A 16,835-nucleotide genomic window follows, 5' to 3' on the forward strand; every position below is an offset into this window, starting at 1 on the left:
TGAGGCCTGGATTGCTCACTGCTATTGCTCAGAGCACCAAGCACAGAGGCAAGGTTAAAATGCAGTCTCTTGAGTGCAAGGCCCTGGAAAGTCTGGATTTTTCCAGCTTTCTCACAAAGCATGTAAAAGATGTAACGAGATAAAAAGTCCACCTCTGGGGAATTGTTTTCAAGCCCTGTCAAGCTCCCACTGTTCAAGCTGACTTAAGGTAATGCTACATAAGCTCTGGAATCAGTCGTTTAGTGTGTTAGAAGTTCATTTCTCAAGCACACAAAGTCCAGTGGGCACCAGCGGTTGAGGACATGGGGCTCTACTCCATGCAGTCATTCAGGCACTCTGACTTTCAGAGACCCTTCCTTCATTCACATATGTGTTCCAAAGCTAACCAGGATATCAGTACCCAATCTACAGGAGGAGGAGCAGATAGCTGATCAGGCAGCAGGCTTTTAGGGGCCAGGCCTACCTAAAAGTGTGCACGTGACTTTTGCCCACATTCCATTAGCCAGAACTGAGTTACATGACACAGTGCAAGAAAGAATAAGAATTTCAGCTCAATCTTTTGTGGCTGGGCAAAAGGGGCAAAAATAACACAACAACAAGAATAACACATACACACAACAAAAACAACTATGTCTGTTATAGAGAGTGTAGAAAGTTCATTTCTAGAAAATCATTTCTCATCATTAATGCATATGTGGTATCTATCATCTCTCTCTCTCTCTCTCTCTCTCTCTCTCTCTCTCTCTCTCTCTCTCTCTCTCATATCTGAAAAAGTACCCCTATAATATCTTCTAAAGCAAGGTTAAGATCTGGCAGTGACCTGCATCTCTTTAGTCTTGTGATTCTCTCTTCATCCTGCCTCTCCTAAGAAATTGTCATTTTGAATCCTGTCCTCATTTTTGTACCAAACATTTTAAGAGTTGTAGCTTCTGTACATGAATCTATTTTTATTGTAGTTGTTTTGACTTTATAAAAAACATCTTGTGTATGTACTCTTTGACTTACATGTAGATATTAGATTGCTGTGATTCAGCCACAATCTGGTGTGTTGCCATGCCTTAGTTATGTTGTGACTATACCTCAGTTTACCCATTCTAGTGAACTAAGCCACTGATTCCAGGGCTTATGTAGCATTACCTTAATTCAGCTTAAACACCGGGAGCTTGACAGGACTGGAAAACAATTCCCCAGACATGGACTTGTTACTCACATTATGAAGATACCTCATTTTACTCATTGGGGCTGATTATAGGGTTGGCTATTAGAACAATGCTAGTGTCATCATCTTTTACCTGCCTAGAATTGTACATGAGTGAGGGTATTTTTGCCTGTAAACTAGGAGTGCAGTTGTTGGGTTGTTTAGTGTCATGTAATAATGCTTTCAACTCATCCTCCTGTTAAAAATGCATGAAAGACCCTATGTGTCCACACAACATCCTCAACACTTGAGATAGTTAGCTATTTTAATTTTTACTAATCCTTTCATCATTAATGAGCAAAATACACATACCTTTATATATTTATCTTCTTGGTAGCTGAATCCCTAAGCTAGCATCATTTTCTCTACTGCTTGCTGCATCTTGAAGCAAGAGGTGGCACCGGATCTCACATCAACATTCCCCTGGGAAAAGAAGTTCTGACTGAACAATTTCAGGGAACCAGCAGACCTAAGCATGGGCTCTTGTCAGTTTGTGGATGGGCAGCTCCTAACTCTGCAGCCTTTTAATTCCTGTGCCTTCCCAACTTGGCCACTCCAGATACTTATACATGGACTTTACAATTGTGCAGATTTTTGGAAAAGACAGCGGGCAAATGTCGACCAAATAGGGTTCCACAGAGAGGCCAAGTCCAGCTAGTGAGCTGTGGTGGAGGATGGAGCTGAGCATGCCTGCTGGCTGACAGACAGCCCATGCAGCAGCCTTGGAGTATGGATTAAAATAAAAGCCCTGGCTCTCCCTGCAGCAGCTTGGTCTGCCTCGTCTGTGCCTCCTCTGCAGCTGGGTACAGGTGCAGTGCAATGCCTCCGAGCCCGGATGCGATAGCAGCATTTAAATCTGCCCTCAATCTGTCTGGTTTGGTAGGGGCAGTCTTGTGAAGATAAATCATGTAAACAAGTTAGAGTAATGGAATACTTATTTATAAACTGTGTGTTCGAAGGCTTGTAGCCACCGTTAAAAAGGAAGGTCTTATCTTTTAGCTTGTTGAGCAGGCACAGGGAGCTCTCGCTCTCACACTGGAGAGCAGGAGTCATCCTTGGCACTCCTCCCTTGAGTGGTGGGGGAGGGTGGGTGCCTGCTCTCTAGATGTGAGTGGCTTTTCCACCTGGGTGCACAGCCCTTTCGTTTGATGGAATGAGCTACAGAAAACATAAGAAGTGTGTTCTACTCCCCCCTACTTCCTCCTTCCCTCCCCTCCTTCTCTTCGTGGGCCAGGGATTGTTTTGTTTTCTCTGCCTCTGGCTTTCCTCTTGTGATGGGCACTCTGTTTGTGCTCTGACTTGAAGGGATGAAGCCATGGGAAATTCAAGCTCTCCACCCACCACCCCTGCCACCCCTCTGAAAGGACAGAAAGAGGAAGAAAATGCTCTGTCCCACTGTGACTGTGGGGAGGAGGGGGTAAGAGTGAGGCAGTTTACTTGTGAATACCTTGCAAAATGTAGACAGTGTTTTCCCTGACAAGAGTGCTCCATCAGGCCACCCAGACCAGTCAGTCGGCCTGGTGCAGCTGAGCTGGCTGCTTTATTGCAGGGCTCTCCCCAAAGCAGCTTCCAAAGGGCCTTTGGAACCCAGGTAGGACGGCGTTCATTTGGAATACCGTTAGCTCTGCTCACCTCCATCCTCAGTCTCTGCTGTTAGGTGCAGGCACATGTTCAACATTAAAATCTTAGTGAGGACCACCGGGCCATGGGGCAAGTGGAGATTCTAGAACAACACGTGGGAGAGCCAGACCATTGTCTGTTAGCTGGTGTGAATAGTTTATGTGTGTGCAGAAGGAGACAGGAATCCTGTCTGTGTTTGCGTAGAATGGCATATGCTGGATCCCAGTATGTAAATCTTCGTGAGATCAGCACATAATAAATGCTCAATAAAAATCCATTTAATGAATATGTGGGAGGATCCTAGTGAAGCTGTATAAATGGCCTGGACTTGCACAGGGGCCATTTGGTGAATTCCATAAAAAAAAATCTAAGGGGCTGGAGTGTCCTGAAACCTGGGAGTCTGAAATTCAGATGTGTACATTCAGACAAGGGCGAAGGGGCCAGAGAGGGAGAACTCAGGCACACATGCCTCCTCGGAGGTGGCAGAGGCATGCGTGTGTGCCCGCAGAGGTTGGCCCAAGCTGGGGTCATGCTTGCTGCTGTCCTGCCAGATGTCGTCAGACCAGCCTGTGTGCCGTATGTGAATGAAACTGGCAGATATGGCTCCATGGCCCAGGGCGGTGGGTGAGGCATGTGCTCAGCAGTGGCAGACGCCTCTGAGTCAGGAATCACAGAACTTGGATTTACATGCAAAGAAAATGGTGCCATTAAAGGCAATTATTCAAGTGGTGTGAGTCAGCTATGCAGCTCCTGGCAATGCCAAGTCAGAGAAGGGAGTGGCGTGCAGAGTCATCTCCCCACCTCCTCTCTCTCTCTCTCTCTCTCTCTCTCTCTCTCTCTCTCTCTCTCTCTCTCTCTCTCTCTCTCTCTCTGTCTCTCTCTGTATGCCTCTTTAAACAAAGCTCAGGCTGGAAAGCAGGGCTTGCACCTCATGTGCAGGGTGTATGGAGAAGGGCCTGGACTGCCACATTCCTTTATCTGAACAACATCGGGGACCAGGAAAGCAGCATCAGACCAGAAGAAAGGGCTCATCTCAAGAAACAGGGAATCAACAAGATTCTTTAAGCCAGTCACACCTGTGGCCTTCACACTGACTCAGCCACTTCACAGGAGGTTCCAAGTTCCCAGGACTGACCACCTATGGGGTATATAGTGAATGAAAGGAAAGTGTGTGCTGGAGTCTTCAGGCCCCAAAGCTAAGTTTTGGGCACTTCCGCTATGCTGCTCCCCACCCCCTTTCTCTCTCTGGCAAGATTTCATGGAAGACCAATACGCTTCATTTCTGGAGTACTTCTCATGTTTTGTGTTTTTTTTTATTACTAAGGTTGCTTGGTCTGCTGCCATGGCAACCCAGCCCTGAATCACCACCTCCATGTGGAGGGAGATGTGAAAGGAACAGGGAGGTCCCTGCTTCCAGTGCACCCTCTGTAACTGCTGGACCTGAGTTGGGGGTGGGGGTGGTTGCTGTGGAGATGTGTGCTAAAATCACATGTTTGTCTCTCAAGGCTTTTTCCTTTTGTTGCTGCAGGAGTTAGAGGGGAAGGCATCTGAACCTGTCCCAGGAGGACAGCGTACAACCTGAGAGGGTAATGGAGCAAAGGTTGGGCCACAGAGGTGAATTCTGGATCAGGGGCCCTTTTACAAGTGGAATAAAAACCTAAAAGGACACACAGAAGTAGACTAAGGTTTCTTTGTTCTCTGCTGATAATGGGCCAGCTGTGGTTCTCTCACCTTTCCCCCTTCTGAGCAGAGTTTGATCCATTCCAGTATTGATAAAACAAAACCGAAACAATGTCAATAGCCTTTGGGATGTTAACCATTTTTAAATGTGGCTGGATTTTAACAGCAATGATATGCCTCACATCTGTTTCATCTTCATAATCAGGGAATGGTTCCTTTTACCTGGTGGCATTTAAAAAAATATATATTTTATTGATTTTTTACAGAGAGGAAGAGAGAGGGATAGAGAGTTAGAAACATCTATGAGAGAGAAACATCGATCAGCTGCCTCCTGACCACCCCCTACTGGGGATGTGCTGCAACCCAGGTACATGCCCTTGACCAGAATCGAACCTGGGACCTTTCAGTCCATAGGCTGACACTCTACCCACTGAGCCAAACCGGTTTTGGCTACCTGGTGGCATTTTTAATCTACTGTTTAGCTTGTCAGAAATGAACGACATAGAAGTTCAGTGGACACAGAGAACAAGAGCTGCTAGGTGCAGTGGCCTTAGTAGGGTGAGGGTAGGCATAGAGTGGAGAGTCCCACTGTGGATAAAAAGGAGCTGGTCAGGACAGAGGGTGCTGTGGTATTTGGGAAGGGCAGGGATAGGTGCCTCTTTGACGGTGAGTGAGGTCACAGAGGAGCAGGCTCCATGGATGTGTAGGCAGAAGACAGATTAGATTGTATGGGAAGGCAACAGCATACATACTCCAGATATGGATCTATTTATTTCTCTGTTCACATGAAAACCGGGAAGAAAGTCTGTGCCCTGAGGTCAGTAACAGCTTTCAAGGCTCTGCCTCGGCAGTAGGGGTGCTCCAGGCCACAGCAGATTAAGTATGGGCAGAATGTCTGCCCTCTGCTTTCATGTTAAATATTATATCTATATATCTATATATATTATCTAATAAAATAGTAATATGCAAATTGACCATCACTCCAACACACAAGATGGCTGTCCCCAGGTGGTCAAAGATGGCTGCCCCCATGTGGACACAAGATGGTCACCACAGATGGCCAGTAAAAGAGGGCAGTTGGGAGGGACCAGGCCTGTAAGAGAGGCAGTTGAGGGTGATCAAGCTGCAGGGGAGGGCAGTTAGGGATGATCAGGCCAGCAGAGAAGGGAAATTGGGGATAACTGGACCTGCAGGGAAGGGCAATTGGGGGGACCCAGGCCTGCAGGGAAGGGCAGTTAGAGCGGGAGACCAGGCCTGCAGGGAAGGGCAATTAGAGGGGGGGGACCAGGCCTGCAGGAAAGAGCAGTTAGGGGTGACCAGACCTGCAGGAAAGGGCAATTAGGGGTGACCAGGCCTACAGGAGAGGGCAATTGGGGGGGTGGGATGGGTATCAGGCCTGCAGGGGAGGGAAGTTAGAGGCAATCAGGCTGGCAGGGGAGCAGTTAGGTATCAATCAGGCTGGCAGGAGAGTGGTTAGGGGTGATCAGGCTGGCAGGCAGAAGTGGTTAGGGGCAATCAGGATGGCAGGTAGGTGAGCAGTTGGAAACCAGAAATCCTGGATTGTGAGAGGGATGTCAGACTGTCCGTTTCAGAACTAAACGGGCAGTCGGACAACCCTCAAGGGACCCCAGATTGGAGAAGGGGCAGGCTAGGTTGAGGGACACCCCCTTCCCCGTGCACAAATTTCATGCCTTGGGCCTCTAATACACACACACACACACACACACACACACACACACACACACACACACACATATATTTGTGGGAAAAGGAGAGAGATAGAAACATCAATGATGAGAGAATCATTGATGGACTGCCTCCTGCACACCCCCTAGCAAGGACTGAGCCCACAACTTAGGCATGTGCTCTGACTGGTAATTGAACCATGTCCTTCTGGTTAGTAGGTGGATGCTCAAACACTGAGCCATTCTGGTGGGCATGTTAAGTACTTTTTATGGTGCTCACTAGACAGGCTGTAGGGAAACAGACTGAAGGGCTCATGTGCTGAGTTCCATCACAGGGAAACAGCCCAGGGTGAGGACTGAACTGATGGCATAGACACACCCTGGCTTGCTTTTTGGACACTTTACTGCCACTTAGGATCTGGGTGACCTCAAGTACTGACACAACTCCTAAATCTTAGTTTCTCATCTAGAAAATGAGGCTGGCAACTCTGCCTGTCTCTGTGAGGGAATTACAACAGGCAGTTAGGCCCTTAGCAGGAAGCCTGGCTCAGGAGCAGCACTTTGATAATAGTCAAATAAAATTTGTATTCCTTCTGGGCCTGGAGCTGTCATGAGTGTCAAGCACTGTTGGGAGCATCTTTAGAGGAGCCATGATCCCTGGTATCACTGAGTTCACAAAGGCATATGGAGTGAGTTTGGAAATTCAGAAATCTGACTCTAAAGATGAAAGCAGCTCTTTGCTTAAAATTACCATGGGTCTTAAATACAATTAAAAAAAATTCCATTGATTTTAGAGTGGAAGGGTGGAAGGAGAAGTGAAAGAGTGAGAGAAACATCTTCGTGAGAGAGACACATCCACTGCATGCTCTCCAACTGGGCCTGAGGATCAAACCCACACCCAAGTACATGCCCTTGACAGAGAATCAAACTCCAGAGCCTTTGGTTCTCAAGCTGATGCTCTAACCACTAAGCAAACTAGCCAGGGCTTAAATCAAATCTTTAAAGGCTAGTGAGGGGAAGGGGTTGCAGTGGGAAGAAAGTAGGTTATTAGATCTTATAGATGAGTTTTATAGTGGAAATGCCCAATTTTACTATTTTATAATTACAGGACACCCATGGGCTGGGATCACTAAGCCAAGGGCTTCTCTCTACAGGGATTGGAGCCAAGGAAATGCCACTCTGGGGAGCATGACTGCTGTGGCCATATCAGGGAGTGGCTGAGAGTCCAGATAGCTGGGATGCATCATTTTGGGGTGATGTGTGCTTCCCCTGGTGTCTCCCAGGCGAGAAGAGCACTAATGGGCAAGAGACAAGGTGGGATTGAGTTCTCATCAAACTGGCCCCTCTGCCCATATCAGCACTGACTGACAGCAAAAATAGATTTTAAAAGCTCATGAAGCATGGGTTCTTTACAGCATAAGGCTCGAGTGTCAGCTGGCAGTGGAATGCAGTGGAAAAGAGCCATATTTTTTTGTGTGGATGATATTGTTAATACAAAAGGGAAGGCCTGTGATGGCAATAAAAGCTATGATTTCAGCACACCGACTGTGTTATCTTCCCCCTTAGTGGGAATGTGGATCTATTTATTTCTCTGCTTAAATATTTATAGCATCCTTCCTGAAAATGAGAATAATAATACAACATTAATAATATTTATAATAATGGTGGTAATATCTGTTTTTTAGTGTATGCCATATGCCACAGTCTTTGTTAGATGTGTGTGTGTGTTTAATCTACATAGATTCCAATCCTCACAATAGTCCTGTGAGAATGTCTCCCCTGTTTCACAAATGAGGAAATGAACTTGTTCAAAACCTAGTTGACGAGCTACCAACTTGGATTTGAACTAATGTCTTTTTCCTCTGAGGAGCCCTACATGGGTATGGGGCCTGAAACTATTTTAGCACTATCAGAAATGGAATGGAATGAAGAATATTACTCTTTGCCATGTTCCTGAAATCTGCTTGTGAGATGCAGAAAGAAGCAGAAAGAAAGCTTCATCCCTTCAGCTGAAGATGCTGAAAGGCCATTACTTGCACCTTTAGAACAGTTTTGGGACCTGGCACTTCTCCCCCAGTGTCTCCTCCTTCCATCTGGGTCCCAAGGGTTTGTGTATTTTTTCTCCCTTACATTTTGCCATCACCTCACTTTATGTTGCATAATCTTAAATTAGGCCCGCTGACACCCCTTTGTATTTATCTTCCCATACCTGTTGGTGATAAGACTTTTCTCTGTGCCATGAAAAATAATTAGCTTTTGAGTTGAAACCCATTTCCTTCCACTCTAATTCTACCCATCTTTAAATGTTCAACTCTTATAGATCCTCTTTGAAGAGTTTCTTATAGTCCCTCTTGTCTTCTCAAATCCTATAGCATGTTTTATTGGCCAAATTACACTTGCTATCTATGCTCCTTCAGTAAGTGTGTGTGTGTGTGTGTGTGTGTGTGTGTGTGTGTGTGTGTGTGTGTGTATCTCTTCTCACTCAATAGCACATGATTATTTGGAAGACAAGACTTGTGCTTTCTGTTATCCCTGTACTTCACATATTGTAGATCCTCAAAATCATTATTAAGAAACAAATTCTCTTCTCCTCTATGCTTCCTTTATATATTATACTGACCTTTACATCAGAGTCTTACACTGTCACTGCTATACCTGTAAGTAAATCTCTATATAGAGAACTGGGATATCGAAATAAAATCTGATCAGACTCTTGTTCCAATACTGCCTTTGACTCCACCATGGGCTTTTTCTTTTTCTTTCTTCCTTTTTTTTCTTCTTCTTCTTTTTTTCTTCTTCTAGTATACAGGTAACACTATTCTCTATGAATACTGAAGAGTGTTAGAGAGATTATTCAAATCTTCAGTGTTTTCTTTGGAATGCATTAGGATGGGGAACACTGAGGAAGCTTTCATTTAGTCTGTTTCAGATTCAGAAAATCATACTCCTACTTCCCCACTCTTGTCTCTCTCCTTACAATCTCACAATGCCTCAGAGTGTAGCACAGTGAGTGTGTTTTTAGGGTGGAGGTCACCACACATAGGCTCTGATGTGACAGTAGGACTGACCAATAAGTGGCCCTGCCCTGTTTCTGGTCTAGCTGCTAATTAAAGCCAGGAAATCAGGTTTGTTTTCCTTTTGCTTAGCAGCTCACCTGTGCTTCTTAAGGCCAAAGAAGCTGATAACCCTATTCTAACGAAGCCAGAAGAGGGAGTCAACTGGCAGTCCCTTGCCCCTTGGGAATTTCACTCTTTAAATCATAGATCAGTCCTTCTAGCTGCTTAAAGTGACCTACACAGAGAGAGTTCTCTTCTATTGGAGAAAAGCCCTCATGCACAAACCTGGCTGACACTTGTCCACTAATTGCCTCCCACTGGAATTTAATCTATTTGTGTATTCCATTTGGGTCTTGTAAAATTTGGAGGGGTCTTTTTTGTTATGGGCTTATTTAAATCAAAATTCTTATATGCAAACATAGATATAAAACGGAGGAAAAAAATCCATGATCATCTCTTTTTCCTTTAAATATATTTATTTTAGCACACAAGTTTTATATTCTGTCTTTAATGCTATTTCTGCTGCACAACTGCTTTACCAAGACTCAGACTCCTACGGGTCCCACTTGGTCCGACATGTACCTTGAATATGCTTTCACAGTGTTTGATTTCTGCAGTCGATTGTATAATGAGAAAGGAGTGTGCAGTGAGTTTGTAGATTCCTATTAACCAGGTCACCCATGAATCTATTTTCGTGCACTTCTTTATTAAAAATAGCAGAGAACACAATATTTAAACACAGCTACTTGTAAGAGCCTAGCTTCAAAACTACACCTAATAAGTCTCCCATTTGGCATTTCAAAATGTTGTACTACATTTTCCCATCACCAAAGCACCTCTCCTCCATTTACTTTCCAGGATGCGAATAGAGACCATTACACATGACAATGGATATTTTGGATAGTCATATGAATTTGTGATTCTCTGCACCATTTAGACCATATCTGTAGTGTTTCATTATGTTCTTAGGACTGCCTTTGAATGTAGCCTATATAGAGATAGATACAGACCAAGATTACAAAGACAGGACAGAGTCTGAGAATAGATAGAAGAGAGCTATCTTCAAACATTTGATGGAGAATATCTCGTAAAAAAGGAGAGTAAAATTGTTTTATGTTATATCCAAAGACAGAATCAATGAGTGAAATCTACAGTGGGATTTCGATGCAACCTAAAAAGTACCTGACAACTAGAGTTGCCAGACTCTCTGGAACAGGTTGTCATGTGAGATAATGAGTCTCCAGGCACTTTCAGTGTGGGACTCTAGGCTTCCTGGGCTGTCTGCCAATACTGATGCTTTCAGAAGAACATGTCCATTTCAGCTATGTGAGTCAGTGGTTTTTACTATCTGCCATTCCTATGGTTGTGGGGCATTGAAAAGCCAGAAGTACTGTTGTGCCAAATCACTTAATACAAATGTTCTAATGGGCCATGACAGCCAAGGTCACAGTAGAAAGTGAGCTTGGAGTTGTTAAGGCAGGCATCCTTTTATTCCAGGAAGATACTTTACTCGTGTGGCACAGCTATTTAGATGGATTCAAAAATCCTTCAAAATGGACCGCAGTATTTCATTTTGTTGCTTTAATCAAAACTTGGTCACTCTTGGTTGAAGGCTGAGACTCAGGACACTCTTCCAACATAGCCCAAGACAATTCTCCAAACAAGACCATAGCAATGAGTCATGGATGAAGCTGTACTCAGTTCACAGAAGATCCATTGAAAATCCTCATCAAAGCATTCAACAAAGACCTCACTCAGGTTATACTTCCAAGAAAAAGCTTGCTTTAGAAGTGGACATTGAAGAGTCTAGAATCCTGATTTGGTTTCAGAATTGAAGAACTAGGTACTAAGTTCAGAAAAGGCCAGAACCCAAGGAGGATGTAGAAACAAGTCAACACCAAGATCACTCTGTGGAGGAGATTCAAAGTAGAAAAGACAGTGTCCTACCAGTTATACTTCCTCCCAGTTGCACACCCTCATTGTGGCACTGGGAATAACTCATATCCTGGCATGGAGTCTACAGAGCAACTTGCTAAGGAAATTTGGGTTCCAGAGTCAAGAGTCCAAATTTGTTTTCAAAATTGAAGACCTAGATTCCATGTTCAAAGAAAAAGAGAACATAATGAGCCTCTAGAACAGAAAAAAAAAAAAACAAAACAGGGACAAGATCTCTGACACGAGGCAGTTCAATGTACAGAGTGCATCAATCTAATTAGCAATGGTCTTATTTCTCTGAAGCCAGAACAGGATGGACCAAGAAACAAAGCACTGTATTTGATGTTATTAAACTGGGATCCAACTTTCACTCCTCTTGGGAACATGCTCTTCTAAATGTACTTCAGTTTCTCCAGAAGTGGAGTCTCTGGAGACAATCAATAGGACTTTAGGAGGCAGAGAGGCATAAGGCACCACACAGCCTTACCATGGATCCCAGCTCCACAGTTCAGCATATGTCAAGGACCATGAAAATGAACTTATTCATAAAATTAAAAAAAGACATGGCCAACATCTTACCAACATCAGTAGATATATTATTAAAAGTATAAAAACAATCACTTTAAAATAGAGATAATTTGGCTGTTTATATAGTATCTTTTCTTATATTTCTCCTTTTGATATTCACCACATTTCTTTAAGGAGGCATGGAAAATATTATGTTCTCAATTTTTATAGGAGGGAAAATGAGACCTATAGGGATTATTGACTTTTCCAACATCACATGAGTGGTGGGTAGCATATAGACCTGAGATGGATCTGGAGTATGGAAATTAAAATCATGTAAGCTAGGTGGTATTTATGACCACACCAAGCATCAACAATGTGCTTTTAGACCAGTGGTTCTCAACCTTTCTAATGCCGTGACCCTTTAATATAGTTCCTCATGTTGTGGTGACCCCAAACCATAAAATTATTTTCATTGCTACTTCATAAATGTAATTTTGCTACTGTTATGAATTGTAATGTAAATATCTGTGTTTTCTGATGGTCTTAGGCGACCCACAGGTTGAGAACCACTACTGTAGAGCCAGCAGTTCTGCTGTAGAGTCTAAATATCAGAAAACAAAGATATTTGCGCAACAGTAGAAGGTTGAGAACCACTGTTTTAGACAGTGTCATATGTAAAAAAGGGGCATTGGAATAAGATAAACTCCAAGGTTCCCACTTACTGTCTGAAATTCTCTTGCCTCTCCATACCACAGGTTGTCTGGCACACTCCTTACTTTTTGCCTGACAGGTAAGGGGTAAAATAAAGCGAATTTGTGGGCTATAGGAAAACCTTCCGATACCTTGGTGCGAGTCTCTAGGGTGGTAACATTACACTTTAGCTGCTATAAGACACCTATCTGCCAAGTTACTTTCACAAGCTTTAGACCCTTGGATGCATTTTGATTTGGGGTTTGGAATTTGAGATTATGATTATGTTTATACATACCTCTGTTGTTTCACTGTGGTATGAAATAATGAAGGTGGCCTTATGAATTTTAACAACCTATGGGTAGAAAATTGAGCAGGAATGGTGAGGACTCCTTATTTTATAAAGTATAAGTTAGGGATCGGTTAGATTTTCTTTTTGAACTTTCAAAGTATAGAGTTAAACTCAAAATTAGATCTCATATTGATCATAAGGCTCTTGAAAAAGCAAAATTGTATTACATGATTATTGTAGACAACTTATAAATAAAGTAAATTACACAGGCAATTGCCTATAATATCTCAAAGATAACTGCTGTTAAAATTTTGTTAAGATTTCCTGGAATGTTTCTATGTACCTATTCATATTTGAAAACAAATTCAAATTGATATTGATTTATAAACCTCTTTTGTTGACAACAGTGAGCTTTTTATTTCACTAAATATTCTTTTAAAAAGGATTTGATTTGAATGTAGATTTAGGAATCACCCAATGTTCTAGTGTGTGAATGCATCAAAATTCATTTAACCTATTTTCTACTGTTGGGAGTATGAAATGCCAACTTCTGGTAATATAAAACCATATGTGAAAATATCCTCTTCTAGAATTCCTTGACAAGGAGTGCATTAGATGTAAGTCTGGTTTATCAAACAGAGAAAATTAAAGCTGGAATTCCTTTTGACAGTACCGGCAACCCTATTGGAAATTTATGAGAAAATTACAAACTATACACATACTATGGTTATTCAAAATGGTAACACTAAAGGTTTAGGGTGTGCTTCTCCACTGTGGCTATCATGGGGTTTGTTGCTATGCTTTTGGATTTTTCACACAGTCAATGTCTTACGTAAACATCAAAGCAGTGGACTCACTTTTATCTTCTGTTGATTCTCCTTTAGCCTGATGAAGTCCTCCGATATCGACCAGGATTTATTTACAGACAGTTACTGCAAGGTGTGCAGTGCACAACTGATATCTGAATCTCAGCGCGTGGCCCATTACGAGGTAAGGACTGCTTTTCCCACTCCGTGTTTCCAAGAGAAGAGTAGGTCGTGGTTGTACGACTTGAGGGTTCCCCTTTCTGTAGTTGGGAAGATTTTAAGAGCCACAGGGCTTGTACCTTTGTAGTCTGAGCTCAGGCCAGGAGCAATGTGGGGATGTGGCATTGGGAGTGAGGGCTTGGGGAAATCATTCTCAGCCCCTGGCTGCTTCCTGGATTGTGTTTCTTTCCTTTTCTTTGTACCTTGGCCCCTTAAGACTCAGTGGGTTTTCTCTGCTTGTTAAATCTGTCATTGCTCATCCCTGAAGTTCTTTGCAGGGACACAAGGCATTAGTGCCAGCTTCTCTTTTCTTCAATGACCCTGAAGATAAGCTTGAGGCCCTTTGTTCCTCGCTGCAGGGAAACATGGCAACATCCTGGCTCAGGACCAAACTCCTTCCACCTGGTGGCTGCTGCCCTAAATGTGTTTATCAGCTGAAAGACTTCCCCTGTGGAGTTATAACAAAGTTTTAAAGCCAAACTACTCCTGAAGGACATAATTCAGTGCCTTTGGCTCTTTAGGGTGGAAGTACAAATGGCTGCTCGAAGCTCTCTTGGGAAGAAAAGATGAGAGAAGAGAGGGTGCCCAGTGCCTGAGGAGGGAACAAGGGGCCATGCATGAAAAAAAGGGGAAGCTAGGCTCCCAGATGCCTAGTGCTGCCCAGGACATGTTTGTTTTTAAAGAGAACATATACCAGTGGGAACGTGTTTTTTCTTTCTTTTTTTTGTTTCTAAATTATATTTATTGGAATGACCCTGATTAATAAGTTTATATGATTGTAAGTGTGCATTTTTATGGTATATAATCTGTATATTGTATTTTGCTCCCACCACCAAAAGTCAAATCATCTTCCATCATCATATATTTGGTCCTCTTTTCCCTTTCCTATTCTCTTTTCCTCTTCCCTCTGGTAATCACCATACTGTTGTCTATGTCTGTGATTTTCAGTTTTATATCCCACATATGAGTGAAATGATGTGGTTCTTGGCTTTTCCTGAATGACTCATTTTGTTTAGCATAACATTCTCAAGGTCCATCTATGTTGTTGCAAATTTACTCTTCTTATGGCTGTGAAAATAGGGGTGCGTATACCTTTGCGAATAAATGTTTTCAAAAATTTTGGGTAAATACCCAGAAGAGGGATTGCTGGATCATATGGTAATTCTGTTCTTCTTCCTCTTCTTTTCCTTCCTCTTCTTTTCCTTCCTCCTCCTCCTCCTCCTCCTCCTCCTCCTCCTCTTCTTCTTCTTCTTCTTCTTCTTCTTCTTCTTCTTCTTTAAAAATATTTTTTGATTTTTTACAGAGAGGAAGGGAGAGGGATAGAGAGCTAGAAACATTGATGAGAGAGAAACATCAACCAGCTGCTTCCTGCACAGCCCCCACTGGGGATGTGCCTGCAGCCAAGGTACTGTATATGCCCTTGAACGGAATTAAACTCGGGACCTTCCAGTCCATAGGCCAACGCTCTATCCACTGAGCAAAACCAGTTCTGGCAGAAATTCTATTCTTATTGTTTGAGGAACCTCCATGTTGTTTTCCCTTGTGGCTGTACCAGTTTATATTCCCACCAGCAGTGAATGAGGGCTCCCTTTTCTTCACAGCCTCTCTAGCACTTGTTATTACTTGTCTTATTGATAATAGCCATTCTAACAGGTTTGAAGTAGTATCTCTTTGTAGTTTTGAGCTGCATTTCCCTAATGGCTAGTGAGGTTGAACATCTTTTTGTAAATCTGTTGGCCATTTGTATGTCTTCTTGGGAAAAGTCTCAGTTTAGGTCTCTTGCCATTTTTTAATAGGATTGTTTGTTTGTCTGTTGCTGAGTTGTAGAAATTCTTTATATATTTTGGATATTAATCCTTTGTCAGGACTGTTGTTTGCAAATTCTTCTCCCATTAGGTTGGTTGCCTTTTTGTTTTGTTGGAAGTTTCTTTTGTTGTAGAAGCTTTTTAATTTGATATAGTTTCATTCATTTATTTTTGCCTTACTCCCTTTGCGTTTAAGGTCAAATTCATAAAAACTTTTCTAAGACCAAGGTCCACAAGATTAGTACCTATGTTTTCTTCTATGTCATTTATTGTTTCAGGTCTTATATTTAGGTCTTTGATCCATTTTGAGTTCATTTTTATATGTGGGGACAAACTATAATCTAGTTTTATTTTTTTGCATGTGGCTTTCCAACTTTCCCAGAACCATTTAGTTTTCAAGTGTAATATAATGTGTATGTAATTTTAGATTGGATAGCTTAGACAGAAATTTTTATTTTGTCTGATGAGCTTGACAAATGCTAGTTGTCACTGATACTCATAAAACTCATCTGAGCCTCAGAATCCTCTGTGCACAATGATAATAATAATAATAATAACATGCACATTTACAAACCCAGAATCACGATAAGCTGACCTTATGTACCCCTCAGGGTTATGGGCAACCCAGTGAGACCTATTGAAATAGTATTTGTGCGAATGCTTTGGAAGCTGTAAAGTGTGCCAACATGCAAAATTATATTGTTTTTCATTATTAACTCTGTTGTAGTAATATTTTGTTGAAGGCAAATAAAAGTTGCTCTTTGGAGAAAACTAAAAATCTAACATCTATGAAAAAAGCATATTCTTTTGTCAATAGACAATTGAATGTTAGAAGTAAGTGTGTATTCTAAAGAATTATCTATTATGGACGATATCCATCTTTTGAAATTAAGAACTTTCTAATTTCTGTGGATATTGCTTTATAAACACACATGGTTTTATTCTTTTGATTTCCCCCAATTGAGCAAAATCAGGAAATTTGTCTTCTCTTCGAAATTCCATAGCTTATTTAATAGTTCCTTATGTTCTCCCTTTACTAGACATTTTATGTTCATATTTAATCATTTCACTAGATTCTTGAGTACAGAAACAGAATCTTATTCATTTGATCTTCTGTAATTCCTGGAGTTGTGCCTGTTCGCCATAGATACACAGTCAGTATTTGTTTATAAAAATACCCCAGTGACAATGTCCAGCCCTGCTTTGTCATTGCCTGGGATAAAAAAAAAGTCATGTTAGAAAATTGAAGAAAACAAAAAACAAAGAAAAAATATCTTAGCTGCTCAGTGAAGAGTTTGGTTATTGGAACTCAAGTTTTCTTGTCACCACACTGTACTCT

General features: G+C 42.2%; 1 protein-coding gene and 1 pseudogene across 2 annotated transcripts in view; both read left to right on the top strand.

Moving 5' to 3' along the window:
- ZMAT4 (zinc finger matrin-type 4) overlaps positions 1-16,835 on the top strand; it is a 317,911-nt gene that overhangs the window by 59,415 nt on the left and 241,661 nt on the right. For both annotated transcript variants that reach the window (XM_045588859.1, XM_036458459.2), the window contains one exon: positions 13,551-13,656. In XM_045588859.1, the coding sequence (XP_045444815.1) occupies positions 13,551-13,656 (106 nt within the window). The remainder of the gene's footprint in view (positions 1-13,550; positions 13,657-16,835) is intronic.
- LOC118729711 lies at positions 10,671-11,414 on the top strand (annotated as a pseudogene).

Source organism: Pipistrellus kuhlii, unplaced genomic scaffold, assembly GCF_014108245.1.
Source record: "Pipistrellus kuhlii isolate mPipKuh1 unplaced genomic scaffold, mPipKuh1.p scaffold_m20_p_3, whole genome shotgun sequence".
Lineage (NCBI taxonomy): Eukaryota > Metazoa > Chordata > Mammalia > Chiroptera > Vespertilionidae > Pipistrellus > Pipistrellus kuhlii.